Here is a 23,205-nt window from a genome sequence, read left to right as displayed (position 1 = left end):
AGTGATCCTCCCACCTCAGCCTCCCAAAGTGCTGGGATTACAGGCGTGAGCCACTGCACCCAGTCCTCTCCTTGTGGTTTATTCTCTCAGTAAGTCTAGGTCCAGGTGGAGGAAGAGGCAGAATGTACCCAATTAGCCAGCACCTATTAGGCAAAGGACAGCCCCTCCTGCACCCCATCTTCATGCGAGGTTGTATCTTGATATACTGACATGGAATAGGAGGGCTTCAATGGGGTGCTCCAGGGCATCTCTGCTTTACTGCTAGCTTGGCCTACCTAACTTGAAATTTCCTAAATCATAACTCCATCCCATTCCTGATTCTTCCTGCCTCCAGTCCTCCCATGTGTCCCACTTCAGGCTTCCATCTATTCTCACTCCTGTGGGTTTTAGAGCATCCCCTGGGGCCACCTCCTGGCAGTGAACTGGCTGACCCAGGAAAGGTAGAGGAACTATTTTTTGTCTGATAGGTGGCTGGGGACAGAGAAGTCCTAGCCCCAGATCTCCCAGGGCTGCTGGGCGTATCACAATACCTAACTTTTATCGAAAGTTTATTCTGTGTCAGACACTTTCTAAATTCTCTATATCAGTTCATCCTCCTAACAACCCTCTAAAACAAATGCGATTATTATCTCCACTTTAGACAGAAGGAAGTAAGGTCAAACAGGTTAAATAACTTGCTCAGGGTTAGCCATCTATAATCCCGGTTGGGCAAGGATTCAAAATAGGGGTGTCTATTGCAGGAGCCTGTCCTCTGAACCACGGTGCTGTGATTCCTCCAGGGATCTCCATTTGAGTTCATGGCACTGGCGTCCTTCCAGTTCCTTCAAACATCAGCATTGCCATCCATCCTTCCCACTACTCACCACCCATGACTCAGTAAGGAATAGGACTGTATCCATTCCTCTCCTTCCTTCCCCAGGCCCAACACAAATGCCCTAATTCGGTCTTTTTTACTTCCCATCAGGATTCTTTTTTTTTTTGAGATGGAGTTGGAGTCTCGCTCTGTCGCCAGGCAGGAGTGCAGTGGCCCTATCTCGGCTCACTGCAACCTCTGCCTCCTAGGTTCAAGTGATTCTCCTACCTCAGCCTTCTGAGTAGCTGGGATTACAGGTTCATGCCACCACACCCAGCTAATTTTTGTATTTTTAGTAGAGGCGAGGTTTCACCTTGTTGGCCAGGCTGGTCTCGAACTCCTGACCTCAAGTGATCCACCCACCTCAGCCTCTCAAAGTGCTGGGATTATAGGCATGAGCCACCGCGCCTGGCCCTATCAGGATTCTTTGTCTTTTATGGTTATTATTTGTTACTATAAAGATGGCTTGGGCCAAGAGCGGTGGCTCATGCCTGTAATCCCAGCACTTTGGGAGGCCAAGGCAGGAGGATCGCTTGAGCCCAGGAGTTCAAGACCAGCTTGGGTAACATAATGAGATCCCATCTCTATTTTACATACATTAGCCAAGTATGGTGGCTTACACCTGTGGTTCCAGCTGCTAGGGAGGCCAAGACAGGAGGACTGATTGAGCCTGGGAGGTCAAGGCTGCAGTGAACTGTGATTGTGCCACTACACTCCAGCCTGGGTGACAGAAAAAGACCCTGACGAAGAAAAAAAAAAGTAAAAGAAAAAATGATATTTATTGTATTTATTTATTTATCGAGATGGAGTCTCACTCTGTCACCCAGGCTGGAGTGCAGTGGTGCAATCTCAGCTCACTGCAACCTCCATCTCCTGGGTTCAAGCCATTCTCTTGCCTCGGCCTCCTGAATAGCTGGGATTACAGGTGCGTGCCACCACGCCAGGTTAATTTTTTTTTTTTTTTTTTAGTAGGGACGGGGTTTCACCATGTTGGCCAGGCTGGTCTCCAACTCCTGGCCTCAAGTGATCTGCCCACCTCAGCCTTCCAAATTCTGGGATTACAGGCGTGAGCCACCTCACCCAGACAAATATGATATTTAAAAAGGTAGCATGAGTACATTAAAGGAAGCTTGACAAATAAGCAAAAATCCAACTAGAGCCCAATCCTCTTTTTTTTTTTTTTTTTTTTTTTGAGATGGAGTCTCGCTCTGTTGCCAGGCTGGAGTACAGTGGCGCCATCTCAGCTCACTGCAACCCCCGCCTCCCAGGTTCAAGCGATTCCCCTGCCTCAGCCTCCGGAGTAGCTGGGACTATAGGCATGCACCACCACGTCCAGCTAATTTTTGTATTTTTAGTAGAGAGGGGGGTTTCACCATGTTGGCCAGGATGGTCTCGATCTCTTGACCTCGTGATCCGCCCACCTTGGCCTCCGAAAGTGCTGGGATTACAGGCGTGAGCCACCGAGCCCAGCCTAGAGCCCAATCTTCTTATTACCACCAATCTTCTTATTACCACCCATCTACCTTTTCCTATCACACAAGTTTTAACAGAATTGAAGCCACTTTGTAAGATTTTTTTTTTTTTTTTTTTGAGATGGAGTTTCACTCTTGTTGCCCAGGCTGGAGTGCAATGGTGTGATCTCGGCTCACCGCAACCTCCACCTCCTTGGTCTCAAGTAATCTGCCTGTCTCAGCCTTCCAAAGTGCTGGGATTACAGGCACTAGCCACTGCACCTGACCTAGCAGCCTATTTCATAAGAGCAAAAAAGTGGAAATAACCCAAATGTCCATCAATTGATGAAAGGATAACTAAAATGTAGTATATCCATATAATGTAATATTATTGAGCAAGAAAAAAATTAAGCCAGGCGCAGTGGCATGTGCCAGGAGTTTGAGTCCAGCTTAGGTAACATAGTGAGACCTTGCCCCTTAAAAAAAAAAAAAAAAGAAAGAAAGAAAATAAATACTGGTACTTGCTACAAAATGGATGAGTCTTGAAAACCTCATGCTAAGTCATAGAGGCCAGTCACAAAAGGTCATATATTGTATGATTCCATGTATATGAAATGTCTTATAGACATAGATTAGCGATTACCTAGGGCTGAGAGAGTGGGGAAAATGTGGAATGACTGCCAACGGATACAGGTGTTCTTTCGGAAGTGATGAAAATGTTTTAAAATCAATTGTGGTGATGGTTGCACAACATTATGAATATGCTAAAAGCTGTTGAATTGTATACTTTGTTTATCTATTTATTTATTGACAAGGTCTTATTCTGTTGCCCAGGCTGGACTGCATTTGCCTGATCTTGGCTCACTGTAACCTTGACCTCCTGGGCTCAAGGCATCCTCCCACCTCAGCCTCCAGAGTAGCTGATTACTACATGCTTGTACCACCATGCTTGTCTAATAGTTGTATTTTTTTGTAGAGACAGGGTCTCACTATGTTGCCCAGGCTGGCCCCCAGCTCCTGGCCTCAAGTGATCCTACCACCTCAGACTCCCCAAAGTACTGGGATTACAGGCGTGAGCCGCCTGGCCCCGCTGAATTGTCATTTTTATTTTTATTTTTATTTTACTTTTTTGAGATGGAGTCTCACTCTGTCACCGAGGCTGGAATGCAGTGGCACCATGTCAGCTCACTACAACCTCCATCTCCTGGGTTCAAGCAATTCTCATGCCTCAGCCTCCCGAGTAGCTGGGATTACAGGCACCCACCACCATGCCCGGCTAGTTTTTTTTTTTTTTTTTGAGACAGTCTCGCTCTATCCAGGCTGGAGTGCAGTGGCGCCATCTTGGCTCACTGCAAGCTCCACCTCCCCGGTTCACGCCATTCTCCTGCCTCAGCCTCTCGAGTAGCTGGGACTACAGGCGCCCACCACCACGCCCGGCTAATTTTTTGTACTTTTAGTAGAGACGGGGTTTCACTGTTAGCCAGGATGGTCTCGATCTGCTGACCTCGTGATCCGCCCATCTCAGCCTCCCAAAGTGCTGGGATTACAGGCGTGAGCCACCACGCCCGGCCATGCCCGGCTAGTTTTTATATTTTTAGTAGAGACGGGATTTCACCTTGTTGGCCAGGCTGGTCTCGAACTCCTGACCTCAGGTAATCCACCCACCTCAGCCTCCCAAAGTGCTGGGATTACAGGTGTGAGCCACCGCGCCCAGCTGTCATTTTTATTTTTTATTTATTTGTTTTGTTTTTGAGACAGAGTCTCACACCATTGCTCAGGCTGAAGTGCAGTGGCACAATCTCAGCTCACTGCAAACTCTGTCCCAGGTTCACGTGATCTCCAGTCTCAGCCCCCAAGTAGCTGGGATTACAGGCACCTGCCACCATGTCCAGCTGATTTTTGTATTTTTTGTTGTTATTGTTGAGATGGAGTCTTACTCTGTTGCCCAGGCTGGAGTGTAGTAACGTGATCTCAGTTCACTGCAATCTCTGCCTCCTGGGTTCAAGCGATTCTCCTGCCTCAGCCTCCCGAGTAGCTGGGATTACAGGCGTGTACCACCATGCCCAGCTAATTTTTTTCTATTTTTACTAGAGACGGGGTTTCATCATGTTGGCCAGGTTGGTCTTGAACTCCTGACTTCACGTGATCTGCCTGCCTCAGCCTCTCAAAAGGCTGGGATGACAGGCATGACCCCACCGTGCCTGGCTCCCATTTATTTATTGAGGGGCCTTTTAAAAAGCAAAACAAAACATATTTTGCATAAATTAATTATACAAATTTATTTATTTATTTATTTTTAGGATCAGAGTCTTGCTATGCTGCCCAGGCTGGGCTCAAACTCCAAAGCTTTTTTTTTTTTTTTGAGACAGAGTCTCGCTCTCACCCAGGCTAGAGTGCAGTGGTGCAATCTTGGCTCACTGCAAGCTCCACCTCCAGGATTCATGCCATTCTCCTGCCTCAGCCTCCCGAGTAGCTGGGACTACAGGCACCCGCCACTGTGCTCGGCTAATTTTTTGTATTTTTTAGTAGAGACGGGGTTTCACCGTGTTAGCCAAGATGGTCTCGATCTTCTGACCTTGTGATCCGCCCGCCTCAGCCTCCCGAAGTGCTGGGATTACAGGCATCAGCCACCGCGCCTGGCCTCAAACTCCGAAGTTTTATAAAGGGATCCTCCTGTCTCACCCTCCCCAGTAGCTTGGACTACAGGTGTCCCACACTGCACCCTACTTATACAAAAACATTTTAACTCTTTATCATATTTGCTGCAAATATATTTCTCAGCATATTGCTTTCTTGTTTGTTCTATTTAGAGGTTTGGTTTAGTTTTTACTTATACATATATACACCAAAGTTGTAAATTTGTATGTAGTCAAACTGGTCATTCTTTCCTTTTTTTTTTTTAAATTGGGATAAAATTTACTCTCTTCCTTTTTGATTTCTTCTATAGTATTTAAGCTTGCAAGTTTATCACCCACACACATATTTCTACAAGGCTGATGAATACTATTTAATCTCATTTTCTTCTAACTTTATTTACTTACATTTAATTCTTTAATCTTTTTTGTTTTTCTTTTTTCTTTTTTCTTTTTCTTTTTTTTTTCTTTTTTGATGGAGTCTTCTCTGTCACCCAGGCTGGGGTGCAGTGGTGCTATCTCAGCTTACTATAACCTCAGCCTCCTAGGTCAAGCAATTCTCCTGCCTCAGCCTCCCGTAGCTGGGATTACAGGTACCTGCTACCACACCTGGCTATTTTTTTTTTTGTATTTTTAGTAGAGACAGGGTTTCACCATGTTGGCCAGGCTTGAACTCCTGACCTCAGGTTTTGAACTGCTGATCTCAGGTGATCCACCCACCTTGGCCTCCCAAAGTGCTGGGATTACAGGTGTGAGCCACCATACCCGGACTAATTCTTTAATCTTGTATTTGTTTTATTTTATAAGTTAGGATCTTTTTGTGTGGTTTGGTTTGGGTTTTCTACATTACTAGCAGCATGGACCTCATAGCCTCCTAATTAGTTTTCCCTCTCCAGTTCTACACACCTTGTGATCTGCCCACCTTGTCCTCCCAAAGTGCTGGGATTACAGGTGTGAGCCACTGCGCCTGGCTGGTCAGTTTTTAATGAGAAAATTGACTTAAAGGGTTTCTCACAGTAGCTGGTGCAGAATGAATGTTAAATGCTATCATTATAATTATCATCCACACTGCAGCCTTGTCCAGTCTGGCTCCAGCTTGTCCCTCCTGCTACCATTTGCCCTTGCTCAGAACCCACTGGTTTTCTTCTAATTTTTTTTTCTTTTTTTTTTTTTTTTTTTGAAATGGAGTCTCACTCTGTCGCCCAGGCTGGAGTGCAGTGGCATAATGTTGGCTCACTGCAAGCTCCGCCTCCCGGGTTCACACCATTCTCCTGCCTCAGCCTCCTGAATAGCTGGGACTACAGACGCCCGCCACCATGCCCGGCTAATTTTTTGTATTTTTAGTAGGGACAGGGTTTCACTGTGTTAGCCAGGATGGTTTTGGTCTCCTGAGCTCGTGATCCACCTGCCTTGGCCTCCCAAAATGTTGGGATTACAGGCATGAGCCACTGTGCCCCGCCTTTTTTTTTTTTTTTTTTGAGATGGAGTCTCGCTCTTTCGCCATGCAGTGGCGTGATCTCAGCTCACTGCAACCTCCACCTCCTGGGTTCAAGCGATTCTCCTGCCTCAGCCTCCCGAGTAGCTGGGACTACAGGCGCCTGCCACCACGCACAGCTAATTTTTGTATTTTTTAGTAGAGACGGGGTTTCGCCATGTTGGCTAGGCTGGTCTTGAACTCCAGGCTTTAGGTGATCTGCCCGCCTCAGCCTCCCAAAGTGCTGGGATTACAGACGTGAGCCACCTTGCCCAGCCTCTTTTTTTTTTTTTTTTTTTTTTTTTTTTTTGAGATGGAGTCCCGCTTAGTTGCCCAGGCTGGAGTGTAGTGGCATGATCCTCACTCACTGCAACCTCTGCCTCCCAGGTTCAAGCAATTCTTGTGCCTCAGCCTCCCGAGCAGCTGGGACTACAGGCTTGCACACCACACCTGGCTAATTTTTTTTTTGGTATTTTTAGTAGAGACAGGGTTTCACCATGTTAACCAGGCTGGTCTTGAACTCCTAACCCCAAGTGATCCACCCACCTCAGTCTCCCAAAGTGCTGGGATTACAGGCGTGAGCCACCGCACCTGGCCTTCTTCTAATGTAATCCAGCGAGCACTCCCCAGCATCAGAGTGTGTTTCCTATACCTGAAATCCTATTCCCCATACTCTACTTGACTAAGTCTTCCTCATCCTTCAAGTCTCCGCTGAAATATTCCCTCAGAGAGGCTTTCCTTAACACACCAGATTAAATAAGGTCTCCCTGTTATATGTTTATCCTACACCATTTGGTTATATCATAAATTGTCGGCTGGGTACAGTGGCTCTCCCCTGTAACCCCAGCACTTTGAGAAGCCGAGGAGGGCGGATGGCTTGAGCCCAGGAGTTTGAGACCAACCTGGGCAACATGGCGAAACCCCGTCTCTACAAAAACATACAAATATTAGCCAGGCATGGTGGTGCATGCCTGTGGTCCCAGCTACTCTGGAGGCTGAGATAGGAGAATTGATCGAGCCCGGGAGGTTAAGGCTGCCGCGAACCATGATCGCACTACTGCACTACAGCCTGGGCAACAGAGTGAGAGCCTGTCTCAAAAAAAAAAAAAAAAAAATTGTCACTGCGTATGTGTATATGTATGTATGTGGCCATTTATTTATTTTTTTATTTTTGAGACAAAGTCTTTTTTTTTTTTTTTTGAGACGGAGTCTCGCTCTGTCGCCCAGGCTGGAGTGCAGTGGCGCAATCTCAGTTCACTGCAAGCTCCGCCTCCCGGGTTCACGCCATTCTCCTGCCTCAGCCTCTCCGAGTAGCTGGGACTACAGGCGCCCGCCACCACGCCCGGCTAATTTTTTGTATTTTTAGTAGAGACGGGGTTTCACCGTGGTCTCGATCTCCTGACCTCGTGATCCGCCCGCCTCGGCCTCCCAAAGTGCTGGGATTACAAGTGTGAGCCACGGCGCCCGGCCTTTGAGACCGAGTCTTGCTCTGTTGCCCAGGCTGAAGTGCAGTGGTGTGATCACTGTTCACTGCAAACTCTGCCTCCCAGGTTCAAGTGATTCTCATGCCTCAACCTCCAGAGTAGCTGGGATTAGGCGTGTGCCACCACACCTGGCTAATTTTTTATTTTTCATAGAGATAGTGTTTCACCATATTAGCCAGGCTGGTCTCGAACTCCTGACCTCAAGTGATCCACCCACCTCGGCCTCTCAAAGTGCTGGGATAACAGACGTGAGCCACCGTGCCCACCCCCATTTGTTGTAATATCTATTTCTCCACCCAATTGTATAATATGCCATATTGTCTTATTCACTGTTCTGTCTCCAGCTCCAGGCATTTTGTAGATGCTCACTAAATTTAGCTTCGTTGGCTGAATGGATGAATGAGCTGAGTAGAGTTTATATAGCAGGGACTCAATAAATTTAATTTGAGTTAACCCTAGAACTTCTGTAGTAAAAGCACTCAAGCTTGGGCTTCAGAGGTGGAAACATAAGTTTGCAGAGACTACTACTAAACATATAACCAGGAAAAACTGCACATTTACAGTAGGAGATGGAAGTAAAATTATGGAAATACTCTTCACAATAGCCAAAACCTAGAAACAACCCAAATGTCCAGTGACAGGAGAATGAATAACTGAGTAGAGTCACAAAATGGAATATTACAGAGTTCTCAAAATAAGTAAACTGTAAGCAATATGTAACAATATAAATCTTGTTAATACAATATAATAAGCCACCAAAAATTACATACAGCAATACTCCCTTATAATAATGTAAAAAATAACTAAACTTAAAAAAAAAATTTTTTTTTTTGTGATGGAGTAATCCCAAGTAGCTGGGATTACATGTGCCTGCCACCATGCCCGGCTAATTTTTGTATTTTTATTATTTTTATTTTTATTTTTTTGAGACGGAGTCTCGCTCTGTCGCCCAGGCTAGAGTGCAGTGGCGCGACCACGGCTCACTGCAAGCTCTGCCTCCCGGGTTCACGCCATTCTCCCACCTCAGCCTCCCCAGTAGCTGGGACTACAGGCGCCCACCACCACACCCAGCTAATTTTTTGTATTTTTAGTGGAGATGGGGTTTCACCGCGTTAGCCAGGATGATCTCAATCTCCTGACCTTGTGATCCGCCCGCCTCGGCCTCCCAAAGTGCTGGGATTATAGGCGTGAGCCACCGCGCCCGGCCAATTTTTGTATTTTTAGTAGAGACAGGGTTTCACCATGTTGGTCAAGCTGGTCTTGAAAATCCTGACCTCAGGTGATCCACCCGCCTCGACCTTCCAAAGTGCTGGGAGTACAGGTATGAGCCACCGCTCCCGGCTAAAAATTCATATAAATTTTCAGGAATACATACAGCTGATAAGTATGTGAAACGAGCCAGGTGTAGTGGTGCCACCTACAGTCCCAGCTGTGCATGTAGTCCCAGCTACTTGGGAGGCTGAAGCAGGATGATTGCTTGAGTCTAGGAGTTTGAGGTTGCAGTGCACTATGATCGGGTCTGTGAATAGCTACAGCACTACATTCTGAGCAACATAGTGAAACTCTGTCTTATAAAATATATGTGTGTGTATATATAAGGAAAACAAGAGAATGATGGATATCTTGAGAGATGGAACACATAGCTAGATTTAAGTTATTGCCAAGGTCCTAGCTTTCATGTTGATTATTTCTTTTTTTTTTTGAGACGGAGTCTTGCTCTGTCACCCAGGCTGGAGTGCAGTGGCGCGATCTCCGCTCATTGCAAGCACCGCCTCCTGGGTTCAGGCCATTCTCCTGCCTCAGCCTCCCGAGTAGCTGGAACTACAGGCACCTGCCACCACATCCAGCTAATTTTTTGTATTTTTAGTAGACAGGGTTTCACCGTGTCAGCCAGGATGGTCTCAAGCTCCTGACCTTGTAATCCGCCCGCCTTGACCTCCCAAAGTGCTGGGATTACAGGCATGAGCCACCATGCCCGGCCCATGTTGATTCTTTTTTTTTGTTTGTTTGTTTTTGAGATGGAGTCTCACTCTGTCTCCCAGGCTGGAGTGCAGTGGTGCTATCTCGGCTCACTGCAAGCTCCGCCTCCTGGATTCACGCCATTCTCCTGCCTCAGCCTCCCGAGTAGCTGGGACTACAGGCACCTGCCACCACGCCCAGCTAATTTTTTTGTATTTTTAGTAGAGACGGGTTTCACTGTGTTAGCCAGGATGGTGTCGATCTCCTGACCTCGTGATCTGCCTATCTCAGCCTCCCAAAGTGCTGAGATTACAGGCGTGAGCCACTGCGCCTGGCCGATTATTTCTTATAGTCTTTTTTTGAAACGGAGTCTCGCTCTGTCGCCCAGGCTAGAGTGCAATGGTGCAATCTCCGCTCACAGCAACCTCCACCTCCCGGACTCAAGTGATTCTCCTGCCTCAGCCTCCCAAGTAGCTGGAATTACAGGAATGCACCACCACGCCCAGCTAATTTTTTTTGTATTTTTCGTAGAGACAGGGTTTCACCATGTTGGCCAGGCTGGTCTCGAACTCGACCTCACGTGATTCACCTGCCTTGGCTTCCCAAAATGTTGGGATTACAGGCGTGAGCCACCGCACCTGGCCCCATATGATAGTCTTATAAGTAAATAAATGTGTGCTGTGCATGGAACAATGATGAGAGTGTGTCATGAACCAAGGTTATGATTAATCTAGTTCTGTGCATCTGAAGTCCGTTAAAGGAAAGGGAGAGAAATTAGCCTACCTCCTCCTCCAGGCAGCCTCAGTTGTTGGGGGTGATGGGGAGAAGATTCTTCTCCCCTAAGCTCCTTTGAGACTTTTCTCCAGGGACTGGCCCTAGGTCCTCCTCTTGTAGAGGTGAGCTGGTGGCATAGAGGTGGGGCAGCAAGGAGGGAAGTAATCCAGGGTTTGGCTTCCTCTGGAAATGGGTCCTGGAATCAGTGGGAAAATGAGCCTCTCCTGAGGCTGAAGAAGGAATCTGGAAGTGTGAGTCAGCTTCCATTCCCATTCAGCTTCCCACACTCCCCAGCTTAGAACTGTTGGGTATGTAGTCTCCCATCCATTTCATCTATGACTTTAGGGTGGGGTTAGGAGGAGCCCCAGAGCTGGGCCCTGAGTGAATGGGGCTGTGGCCACATGAATGACAGTCATAGTCATTATAAACATTCTGGGTACTAGGGAGCTGGGACCAAGGTCTTGTTATGTTGCCCAGCTGAAGTGCAGTGGTGCACTTGGTGCTATCATAGCACACTGTGGTCTCAAGCTCCTGGCCTCAAACAATCCTCTTGCTTCAGCCTGCCACCTGCCAAGTAGCTGGGACTATAGGCACAGACCTATGTGGGCACAGTCCCACTATGCCCAGCTTAAACCAGCACCTTTGAAGTCCGTCATGAAACTAGGGAGCCGCTGACTCAATATATATATATTTTTGAGACAAAGTGTCACTTTGTCGTTCAGGCTGGAGTGCAGTGGCGCAACCTCGGCTCACTGCAACCTCTGCCTCCCAGCTTCAAGTGATTCTCATGCCTCGGCCTCCCGAGTAGCTGGGACTTCAGGTACGTGATCACTCCCAGCTAATTTTTGTATTTTTGGTAGAGACAGGGTTTCACCATGTTGGCCAGACTGGTCTCAAACTCCTGACCTCAGGTGATCAACCTGCCTCGGTCTCCTAAAGTGTTGGGATTACAGGCGTTCCGAACCACTGCACCTGTTTTGTTGTTGATGTTGTTTTTTGAGACAGAGAATCTTGCTCTGTCACCTGGGCTGGAGGGCAGTGGTGCAATCACAACTCAATGTTGTCTCAACTTCCCAGGCCCAAGTAATTCTCCCACCTCAGCCTCCCAAGTAGCTGGGACTATAGATGCACCACTACTCTCAGCTTATTTATTTATTTTAGAGATGAGGTCTCGGTTGGGTGGAGTGGCTCATGTCTGTAATCTCAGCACTTTGGGAAGCCAAGGCAGGCAGATCACTTGAGGTCAAGAGTTCAAGATCAGCCTGGCCAACATGGTGAAAACCCATCTCTACTAAAATTACAAAAATTAGCTGGGCGTGGTGGTGCGCACCTGTAGTCTCGGCTACTAGGGAGACTGAGACAGGAGAATCACTTGAACCCAGGAGGCGGAGGCTGCAGTGAGCTGAGATCATGCCACTGCACTCCAGCCTGGGCGACAGAACAAGACTCCATCTCTTAAAAAAGAAAAAGTAGGCCAGGCACGGTGGCTCACGCCTGTAATCCCAGCACTTTGGGCGGACGAGGCAGGCGCATCATGAGGTCAGGAGATCGAGACCATCCTGGCTAACACGATGAAACCCCATCTCTACTAAAAAATACAAAAAAAATTAGGCGGGAGTGGTGGCGGGCACCTGTAGTCCCAGCTACTCAGGAGGCTGAGGCAGGAGAATTGCGTGAATCCGGGAGGCGGAGTTTGCAGTCAGCTGAGATTGCGCCACTGCATTCCAGCCTGGGAGACAGCGAGACTCCGTCTCAAAAAAAAAAAAAAAAAAGAAAAAGTAGAGATGAGGTCTCACTATATTGCCCAGGCTAGTCTTGAACTCCTGACCTGGTGAAACCACGTCACTACTAAAAATAAAAAATAAAAAATTAGGTGGGTATGGTGCCATGTGCCTGTAGTCCCAGCTACTCGGGACGCATGAGAATCATTTGAACCTAGGAGGCAGAGGTTGCAGTGAGACGACATCATGCCACTGCACTCCAGCCTGGGTGACATAGCAAGACTCTATCTTGAAAAAAAAACAAAAAGTCAGGCTAGACTGGGCTAAGGGTATAAAAGAGGGGTTGGAGGTTGCACCAGACTACAGTAGGTTCCTAGGAAAGGGGATGGAGCTCTCTGGCTGAATCAGATCAGACCGGGTCAGGAAAAATGAGGAAGGAGCTGGGAGTCTAGGAGGGACAGAGGTTTGGGGTTGGGTTCAGACCTCTGTGGATTCAGAGGCCCTGGTTGGGGTACATGGTCAGACTATTCGAATGAATTAATTCACCAACAGACACATACATAAACATATGCATATACATGCCTGCATACAAACACAAGTATACACTCACTTACCTGCACATATAAACAGATTCAGGCCCTCCCTAGCTCAGCAGCACAAAGCTCTTCAGCAATGTGCTAAGGCTTGGGACTGGGCCCACACATGTACCTGAAAACAAAGGGCATGAGGGCTTTGGAGGGTCTCTCTCTTCCCTCACCCTAGTAATTCCTCTTCACCAGGGTCTCCTGGGGGCAAATGGGGAGGAGCCAGATATGGGGCTCCAGAGGAAGTTGCTGGCCACTGTGTTTCCTGAGTTCAATAGTGTGTTTTCCTGCTTCTCTGCCCTACCCCCTGCCCCCAAGTAGGATGGGGTCCAGGCCTGGCAATCTACCTTTTCCTTTGACTACCTCCCTCCATACACAAACATACACATACAAGATGTGAACCTACAAATACCCAACCGAGTCACACAACCACTGTCCCAGCAGCCCCATAACTCAACACAGTCACACTGCTAAGCCACACATTTAACAACACATCTTCATTTATGGATTTATAGCCTTCACTCACACTCAGCAGTCACATCTTCTCTGCTTTGTTCAACATCATATCCCCAGCACCTAGAATGGGCCTAGTACCTAAAGAGGGCTCAATGAATAATATTTGAATGAATTAATTAACCAACAGACACATACATAAATATATGCATATACATGCCCACATACAAACACATGTATACACTCCCTTACCTGCACATATAAACAGATCCAGGCCCTCCCCAGCTCAGCAGCACACACATACACACAGACACACACTCAGGCTAACGGGCTAGATGTACACCCAGTGCCAGACACAGACCCACTGTAGATATTACCTGGCACTCTCAGGGTGAGTTGCTGGTGGCAGTTGGCTGGTAAATGTCCTTCAGGCTGGCCAGATCTACAAAGGAAGAGTTGGGGGTGGGGTGCAATAGCATTCCTTGGGTTCCTGAGGCACTGGGCTATGAGAAGCTGGGCTGGCAGCAGGGCAGGGCCAAGGTAACTGTAGATTGGAGATTGGACAGGTCATACAGTCCCTTCCTCTAGTGTCTTCCTACCAGCTAGGGAGGTGAGGGTAGAGGTGCAGGTCTATGGGGCTTTATTTCAGGTCCAGGGAGACCTTAGGAGGGGAATAGTTTGAGGCCTCAGCTTCCTCTACCTGGGATGACAAAGAAGGACACTGGATAGGGAGCTTTATGGGCACTAAGACCCCATCTCCAATCCACAGCAGGGTCTCCATATCTTCCCAGTCTTTAATGGTGAAGAGGAGGCGACTTGGAGAGTTAACTAACTGGAAAGCGGTCTGAAAAGTGCCCTATTTATCCTCCCATCCACCCATAGAGCTTCAAGCTACCCACTAGCAACTGAACTGTCTTCCTCCGTCAGCATCCTCACCCAAAGTCAGCAAGGAGACAAACAATCCTCCTACTCTCTTAATCCCCCACCCAGGGACCTTAGCACCAGGGGAGACTAATTTAGACCTCAGCTGCTGACCGGGCAGAGTGGATCACGCCTATAATCCTAGTACTTTGGGAGGCCAAGGCGGATGGATCACCTGAGGTCAAGAGTTTGAGACCAGCCTGGCCAACATGGTGAAACCCTATCTCTACTTAAAAGAAAAAAAAAAAAAATTAGCCAGGCATAGTTGCGGGCGCCTGTAATCCCAGCTACTAGGAAGGCTGAGGCAGGAGAATCACTTGAACCCAGGAGGCGGAGGTTGCAGTGAGCTGAGATCATGCCACTGCCCCCCAGCCTGGGTAATGGAGCAAGACTCCATCTCAAAATAAATCAACCAACCAACCAACCAACCTCAGCCAGGCTAGTAGGCTGGGGGCTGGGTAGGGGTAGGAGTCTCCCAGGTACTCTAAGTACCCCAACACTGTCTAACCCAAGCCCCCTCCTAGGCCAAGTTCCCTCTCCCACCCCTCTTTCAACAGCATAACCCAAGGCAGTCTATCCCAGGAACCTGCCCCAGGAGGGCCACCTGTCTGGCTGCCCCGACAGCTAGGGGTGAGAAGCAACAGTCCTGGGGTGAGAGGTGGGGAGCAGACTGAGAAAGCCAGCTCTCCCTCAACTTTTGAGGGAGATGGGGCCAGGCTGGGACATCTGGGAACAAACTTTAGGGTCTTGGGTGAAGGAGAAGTATAATTCAGGGAAACAACTTCAAAAGAGTGAGGGGAAATGTGAGGTGAGTGAAGGGAGTCTTAGGAACTGCAAGGATGGGGAAAAGACTGCCTTGGACTGAGTCATTATTAGGCATCAATGACCAACCAGGACACTCTCAAACCGAAAAGTCTCTTTATTGATCGGTACCATACATGACTCAAATGGCCCAAAAAAAAAAAAAAAAAAAAAAAAAAGGCATTACAGTTGGGGTGGGATGTCCACCTTCCTCATCCCTTCCCTCAGCTCCTGACTCAATACCCTTCCAAAAGTGGCTGCTGGAGTGGAGGAAATACGGTGTGGGGGACCCCAGAATCCAGAGGGAAAAGTGGGGAGAGAGGTGGTGCTAGCACTTCCTGGGACTGGCCACAGGAAAAGGCAGCAAAGCCACAGAGCTGGCCCAGCTGCGTGAAACCCTTGCTCCTGGCTGCACCCTGGCAGAGCTGAGGATCCCGGCTGCCTCCTCCTCCTCCCTTCTGTGAGGAAGGAGCGGCAGGGGATACTGGCAGCTGAAGACCCTCTACCTCACCTAGGGGGACAGAGGCCTGTTTCTCTCTGGTGGGCTTAGAACTGGGACGTCATCTGTGGCTCCTTCCCCTCTATGAAGGACAGAGTAGGATTACATATGCAGTTGGAGGGGTTGAGGGAGGATTCTGGAGGAAAGTGGCTAAGCCCCTCTCCCATCCCATGCCTGCCCAACTGAAACAAAACCAAAAATACAGCAACAAGGCTGCTCCCTTCTCTCCACGCTCCCTAAGGAAAGGAGCCTCCCCGCCCTGCATCCTAGACAGCTGCTCTTGTGGAGGACTTGTAAGGAATATACATACCATGGGGGTGGGGCTGGAAGAGAGGGAGTCACAAGCACTAAGAGGGCAGGCCAGAGTTGAGAATGGGGAGACAGAGACAACAGCAGGGGTCTGTCACCAAGATGTGGCCACCAGTGTCCCCCTACCCCATGGCATGCTTTCCTCAACTGCAGTCACCCCAGAGGAAAGGGGGAGAGATGGCAAAATGTCTCCTTGGTCTGAAGCTCTCACACACCGTATAAAATGGTATGCATACCTCCCTCCCCGACTCTCACCCCCACCTAGGCCCTAGGCCCCCATCTACCAAGAACAGGGAGGTAGCTGGACTTTTAATAGGTGGGAGAGGGGGGGACATGAGTGATTTTTTTTTAACTTACATTTTTAATAATATTATTTTTTTAAAAACTTGGAGCTGGGTAAGTGGCAGCAGGGAGGAGGGGCCCAGAGCTTTACTCCTCTATTACCAGCTGCCTAGGGGAAGGGGCATTCAACCAAGCCCCATAACTTTAAGTCCCTAAGGGCTGTGAGTATAGACAACCCCAGGCTTGAAAGGGGTAAAGTCAGGGGGATGGGAAACCCACAATCTGGGGTGAGGATGGAGGCAAATGCCCTGGGGGGTAGTCAGGACATGTCTCAGAGGCCCAGGTTCCAAGTAGGCATCCACATGAGTACCCCCTTCCCCTAAAAGGCTCTGCAGAGGCCAGGCCCAGCCCAGGGCCACTGGGGGGGCAAATCTTGGCACCTGCCCCCAGCGAGTCCAGTTCCTCCCTGAAGCGGGTGGATGGAGCCTGCCCATTTTAGATGCTCAGTCTCTTCATTCTGTCTTCTGCTCCCTGGGACTGCGAGGGGTGGGGCAGGTAGGCAGAGCACTGGGTGGCCATGGCAGGGCCTTTTACTGGGAGGCCTGTGACGTGGGGTTCTCCGATTTGCTTTCTTGGCTGGACGGAGGCTTGCTGTTCCAGGGGCTGTTGGCGCCCAGTGCAGGGGAGTTGTTAAAGCTGTCCTCGTCGTCAATGCCGTTGGCTGCGTCAAACTGGGTGTTCTCCAGCCGGGTGATGAGCCTCTCGTCCTCGTCCCCGAACTCCCCGCCCATCAGGGTGGGCTCCCCCACCACCATCACATCCTGAGAGTGGCGGAGGTCCCCAAACATAATCGGGGCAAGGGCTCGCCCGGCCCAGGGCGGCAGATACCCCCAGAGCCCCAGTACCCACCCTGGAAGCTCAAGAGTCTCCACCCCCTCCTCATACCCGAATTTAAAACCCCAATTCCTGACACCCTCAGCTCCTGGAATCCTTCCTACTGAAGAACACCAGAGCATCAAAGCCTTTAGCCCATATCCATTACATTCTAGAAGTCACTCTACTCCCCTAGCTCCCTAGCCCATCTCCCCAAAATTTTAGGGGATTCCTCAACTTCTGTCCACATGTAAGAAAGGGAGCATATCAAAAACATGAGGGAGGGCAGTGTGTGCATGTGCAAGGATGTGTATTCCGGATTTGCAAACACTCCAGTCTGCGTGTCTCTCTATCAGTGTGAGTGTGTGCACTGGATGGTCTGTGAGCCCCAAGCTGTCTGTCCTGAACGTCCGTATGTCCTCATGGCTGTCTCTGTCCCTTTATGCCTTAGCTTCCTAAGGCTGAGTCTGTGTGATCACACCCATGCAAGTGCCTGACAAGGACTCTCTCACCAGTAAAAGCAGTTAGCCCATGCTGGCAGAGCACATGAGGAAAACTGTCTTTGCTTCTACGCCTGCTAGTGAGCTCAGGCTTGGACAGGGGTCAAGGGTGAGTGGCGGGGCAGCCCAGAAGAGAGAAGAAAGCCGAGATGCTTACAGGTACCTGGCTGGAGAGGGCGAAGGTGCTAGCTGGGCTCTTCTTCTTGCTGTTGCTGTTGTTGGTGTTGCCACCCCCCGAGCTCATGGTGCTGCCCCCTGACATCTTCCGTTTCCGCCGTTTGCTGGGCTGCTGACGTGTGGGCTCCGCTGTGCCGGGAAAAGGAGACTGAGATGGGAGAGGGCCCCAGGTCCCCTATTCTCCATTGTGGCTCCCAAGGAGCATGAGCTTGCCCTGATCCCAATTTTGTAGACCCAGGAACAAGGAAGCGGCAGGGAACACTTCAAAAGGAAATAAAGATACAGCTTTGGGGAGCAGTGTGAGATCCTGGTAAGAGCAGGTGCAAGGCACTCACCAGGGGGTGCTACCATGCGCTGCCACTTCTGGAAAAGGCAGGTCTTGAGGCAGTCGCGGGGGCTGAGGCTGTAGGTCTTGTGGCGGGACATGAGCTCTTGCATGGGCTCCAGTATCACACAGAGCTAGGGGTAGACAAGGAGGTGGCTTGTCAGGGGACAGACATGGAGCCGAGACTGTATGGACTGGGGCAGAAACTGGGTGGTCGGAGACTCACTCGGAGGTAGTTAAGAGTGGAATTGGACAGCCCACACCGGGTGATGTTTTTGGAGAGCTGATCCAACATCTGGGGGTCTTGGGCCTAGAGTGGGAGAAAAGACAAGAAAGAACATTGACACCTGGGTTGCCTCTGCTCATCTGCCCTATCATCTGAGCATTGTGACACTCCTCAGAGAGGACAGTCTCTTATTAAACCTGCTGTTCAGACGAAGAAACCCTAACCCTCTGTCTAAGTAGTCAGTCGGGAAATGACAGACCTTGTTCCACCCTTCCCCCTGCCTGCCTTCACTCTTGCATCCTGGGTCCTACCCACGACTCACATGCATGGCAAGGATGCTGCGGGGGATGAGCTCTCGGTGCTGCCGAATGCTGAAGTGCCACGTCTTTATCCGCATCATGTCGTCAAACATGAACTCCAGGTACAACCGGCCCTCCACACACACCTGGGGACAGGCTTGTCAGAACCCTGCCCCCTCCCCACATACCATACCTGAAAGTATGTCTATTACAGTCTCCCATTTGCTTACAACTCTCCCATTGCATACACTTTTGTCAACTGCACATTAAATCTGGGTGCATAAATGTCACAGTACCCCCCACCCATATACCTGGCCCTTACACACACAGACACACAGTAGAAAAGCTTAACTGATCCTTGTCCTCTCACCATGTGGCTAGCGATACACCCACCTGCTCTAAGCTATATGAGGGCAGACTCTTATTCACTCGTGTAGCCCTGGGGCCCAGAAAACCATCCCATACAAACACAATACATGTTTGCTGACGGTTGCAACATGCCTACCCGCCCTTCTTATTTTGCCATTTCGCATTATGGCTCCCTGGGGAACAGCTGTGAGTATACACTGGGAGAGAGGATGGGAATCAAACCCAGGTGCCATGGTGTTCCACATCCAGCTGGGTTGCTGACCTGGGTGAACATGGGCTTGCCATGCTGGGTCACCATGCTGCCCTGGTCACAGTCGAGGGACACAAAGTTGCTGTGGAATGCCTCCTTGGGGTGCTTAAGAACATAGTACAGCTCCGTAGCACCCCCCTCAAAGATGCTGCGGAAGTAGCGTGGGATCAGGGTCCGGCCAATGGCTGTAGAGATGGGACAAACTCTTCAGGACAAAGGGACCGCAAAAGGGGCCAGGCAGATGCCTCCCCTACCAAGCTAGATATCCCCTGGCACTCCCAGACCCACTTCTAGACCTTAGAACGACATAGGAGGTATACACTCTCATAGCAAGACCCCAGAGGCCACTTACTATATCTCTTTGGTCCATCCTCCAGGCAGAAAGTGATGGTCAACATGGCATCGTCCTCAAAGAACTCAGTCGTGAATGCATCCCACCAGAGATTGTCACATTCCTAGGGAGCACGGTGAGGGGTGTTCATGTGTCATAAGATATCCCATAGGGTGCCCAAATGGCCCTCCTGCTCCCAGCCCCTTTTCCCTTGGCCATACCTCTGTCCAGTTCTGAAGCCTTTTGTTAAGCTCAAATATTCTGTAGTCAGTTTGGTTGCCATATGGTGTGTGCCTCCTGGAGGAAGTGAAGGAGGGAAGTCAGTAGGAGCGGAGCCTGCCCATTCCACCCCCTACCTCGGCCTTCACCCAGTGGAAAGCACCTTCTTCCCCACTGGACTCCACTTACCCAATCCCTGGCTCCAGGTATGTAGGCGGGTACATGGGAGTTGGGCTGTGTAAAGGAAGAGGCTATAAGAATGGGGGTTGAAGACAGGAATTATTGGGGGCAGGGGGCTACTCCCTCCCCTTTCCAGGCAGGATCCCACCTGGAGAAGGATTAAGAAGTGGCCAAGAGACTTACTTACCCCACATCCCTATCCAGCATGGTGCCGGGATGGAAGGGGGGAAAGGCGTTGCCGTTCGGGGGCTCCTTCGGCGAGTACAGCTTGAATGACTTTGAGGAACAACCTAGACGAGAAAGAAAGGAGTCATAGCTGGGAGCGGTGGCTCACATCTGTAATCTTAGCACTTTGGGAGGCCAAGGCAAGAAGATTGCTTGAGCACAGGAGGTCGAGGCTGCAGGGAGCAGCCTGGGCAACATAGCGAGACCTCGTCTCTAAAAATAATTTGAAAAGTTGGCCGGGTATGGTGGTGCATGCCTGTGGTTCCAGCTACTTGGGAGGCTGAGGCAGGAGGATCACTTGAGCCTGGGAGGTCGACACTGAAGTGAGCGGAGATCATACCACTGCACTCCAGCCTGGACAACAGAGTGAGACCCTGTGTCTAAAAGAAAAAGGAGTCCCCTGACTCCCTCTTGGGAGCTTTCCGATAATCCTGCTAGACTGTGTGGATAGGGATAGTCTTTTTTTTTTTTTTTTTTTTTTTTGAGACGGAGTCTCGCTCTGTCGCCCAGGCTGGAGTGCAGTGGTGCAATCTGGGCTCACTGCAAGCTCCGCCTCCCGGGTTCCCGCCATTCTTCTGCCTCAGCCTCTCCGAGTAGCTGGGACTACAGGCGCCCGCCACCACGCCCAGCTAATTTTTTGTATTTTGTATTTTTAGTAGAGATGGGGTTTCACCGTGGTCTCAATCTGTTGACCTCGTGATCCGCCCGCCTCGGCCTCCCAAAGTGCTGGGATTACAAGCGTGAGCCACCGCGCCCAGCCAGGGATAGTCTTATGGAGCTCCCTGGCCTGATTACAAGAGAGTGGTGGACTAGGGGAGGGGGCTACTCTAGGGAGCACCTGTCTCTCCTTCTAATTCTGGCTCCAATTAAGAAACAAGACTATTCCACCCTAATCCCAGCGCATACCCAAGATCCCATTTCTTCATTTGGCTGAGTCCTAGATGACAGAAGAGGAATTGAAGCTGGGAAGAATTATCACAGAATAAATAAATATCCAATCATTAGAATCTAATTTTGATAAACCCCCTTTTAATCTACATAGTTTCATTCAATCATCACAACAACCTTATGAGGTAGCAGGGCTGACCATAACATTCCCATTTTATAGATGAGGCAACTGAGGGCTCAAAGGAACTTGCCAAGATCATAAAGCTAGTAACTGTCAAAGCTAGGACTTGAGCTTGGATCTTCTGATTCCCACATTCTATACTATTTCTACTATCTGACCCCTCTATTGCCCTCTAGAGACCAAAGTGGGGGAGGAAAAGGGAGGATTTTCGAACTCTGCCCCTCCTCCACCCTCAGGGTCTCAGGAGGGCAAGGGATAGAAAGATAAATGGGGGTGGGTGCCTGTTGGGTGTGGCCTACCAGATAACCAGTTGGGCCTTCTGCCTCCCCACTAACAGCCACTCCCTTATCAGCCCAGCCCCCACCCCCGCCCCCGCCCCCAAGGGTAGACAGTATTGTCTCCAAACCAGAAACCCAAAGCCTCAACCCCTTTTTTTCTCTTCTGAGACTTGGGAGTGGGGGAAGCAGGCAGATGAGCCTCCTTTGGATCCCACTCTACCTATAATTGAGAAGTAGGTGGTCTGGGAAGAAGCCTATGTTCCTCAGTCTAGGGGCAAGTGGTCACTAGACAGGGGTCTTGCTAGTGTGTATCTGTGATGTGCAACATGTCCTCTCTCTCACCTCACCTAACAGCAAACAGTTCCTGGAATACTGTTTTCTGACTGGAAGTAGTGTTAAATTCATAGTTGGGTATGAGCCAGGTACCCCTGCAACTCTGTTTCCCCTTCTCACCAGATGGGAGGGGAAACTGAGGCACAGGCCCAAAAGTTCATCTGACTCCAATCACATTTGCTTCCTTGGGTCCCTAAAACTTGACTGCATTTGGAAGGGTAGCTAGATTGGCTGTATCTAGATCTCCTCCCCAACTTAGATGCAAAACCTATTTTGTTGCTTGGGGGGAAGAGACAAAAGAAGACCCTGTGCCAACATGTGTCATTTAATTCTCTCCCCAGGGCCCCGTCCTCACAATGCAGGCAAAAGGAGGGTCCCAGACTGCACAGTCTCTGAAGGTGCCAAGAGTCAGAGCCTGTGTGTGCCTGCACACACGTGTGCCTCATCCTGCCTAGCAGGCTTTCACCCTCAGCTCGCCCTAACATGCCTATCAAGGGCTGGAACCCAGCAGCCCCAGGCAGATTCAGATGCCCGTAACAGGCCCTCACCCCATGCACGAGCTCTCATGGGCCACATCCATATGCTCCAAGGACAGCACACACAGCCTTCACATGCCAGTCTGGACTGAGCCTGTGTCTCCAGAAAGACAGTCCCCATCCAGCCACCAAGTCTCCCTACTCCACAGACAGGCAGACTAAGGCCACACAGGAAGCCCAGGCTTACACAGCCCACCAGAGGCCAGGCCTGGGCAATAAACCCAAGAGTAGATTTTCAGACCTGGCCCTCATCCCCCAATTAGGCCATCCTTCCTCCCATAGCTTAACCACCCCCGCCTCCTCAGTTTCGGGGCCACTTGAAATGTGTTAGCTCAAGAACCTGAAGAGACAGGAGGCAGGACGCCTGGGTTTCTCTCCAATTTTGTAAAAAAAAAAAAAAAAACTCTCAGAGCTTCCATTTCTCTCTCTAGAGAATGAACAGGCATTGTCTAGGCCTGGGTAAATAGCTCTGAGGAGCTAAAGCCCAAAGCTCTGGGCCTCTATTTACACCTCTAGTGAATGGACACAAACTCAGCATCTCTCTAGAGCCACAACTCCCAGTGGCTCCAGCACAAGGGCTTGGGAGTGAGTAGAGAAGGGGAGGGACATCACCCAGACCATCTGTCCCTGTTGCTGCCTGTCCCCAGCAGCAGGAGTAGAGGGAGCAAGGTGGAGGGACGGGGGAGATGTGTCATCCAGCCCTGGAGTCAGCCATAGCCCCCCTCCCACCTCTAGCAAATTGGAAGCCTTTAGGAAGGGGGTGAGAAGAGCCCAGAACTAGTAAAGTTTTCTCAGGGTGGAAGCTGCATCCCGGGGC

At 49.8% G+C, this 23,205-nt stretch overlaps 1 protein-coding gene across 5 annotated transcripts in view; it reads right to left on the bottom strand.

Moving 5' to 3' along the window:
- LDB1 (LIM domain binding 1) overlaps nucleotides 1-23,205 on the bottom strand; it is a 33,602-nt gene that overhangs the window by 4,223 nt on the left and 6,174 nt on the right. For 2 of the 5 annotated variants that reach the window (XM_055251250.2, XM_055251232.2), the window contains exons 2-11: nucleotides 20,135-20,237; nucleotides 19,957-20,001; nucleotides 19,770-19,845; nucleotides 19,570-19,672; nucleotides 19,230-19,402; nucleotides 18,622-18,744; nucleotides 18,300-18,383; nucleotides 18,084-18,207; nucleotides 17,729-17,877; nucleotides 15,212-17,019 (exon numbers count right to left, since the gene is read on the bottom strand). In XM_055251250.2, coding sequence (XP_055107225.1) covers nucleotides 16,789-17,019; nucleotides 17,729-17,877; nucleotides 18,084-18,207; nucleotides 18,300-18,383; nucleotides 18,622-18,744; nucleotides 19,230-19,402; nucleotides 19,570-19,672; nucleotides 19,770-19,845; nucleotides 19,957-20,001; nucleotides 20,135-20,237 — 1,211 coding nt within the window. In that variant the 3' untranslated portion in view covers nucleotides 15,212-16,788. Of the gene's footprint in view, nucleotides 1-13,763; nucleotides 13,829-15,211; nucleotides 17,020-17,728; nucleotides 17,878-18,083; nucleotides 18,208-18,299; nucleotides 18,384-18,621; nucleotides 18,745-19,229; nucleotides 19,403-19,569; nucleotides 19,673-19,769; nucleotides 19,846-19,956; nucleotides 20,019-20,134; nucleotides 20,238-23,205 lie in introns of those variants that run through there. The other 3 variants (XR_010117769.1, XM_055251260.2, XM_063628031.1) reach the window with 3 other exon arrangements.

This window comes from Symphalangus syndactylus, chromosome 2 (assembly GCF_028878055.3).
Source record: "Symphalangus syndactylus isolate Jambi chromosome 2, NHGRI_mSymSyn1-v2.1_pri, whole genome shotgun sequence".
Classification (NCBI taxonomy): domain Eukaryota; kingdom Metazoa; phylum Chordata; class Mammalia; order Primates; family Hylobatidae; genus Symphalangus; species Symphalangus syndactylus.
The sequence above is the reverse complement of the archived record's forward strand: the minus strand, read 5'-3'. Positions and strand labels throughout refer to the sequence as shown.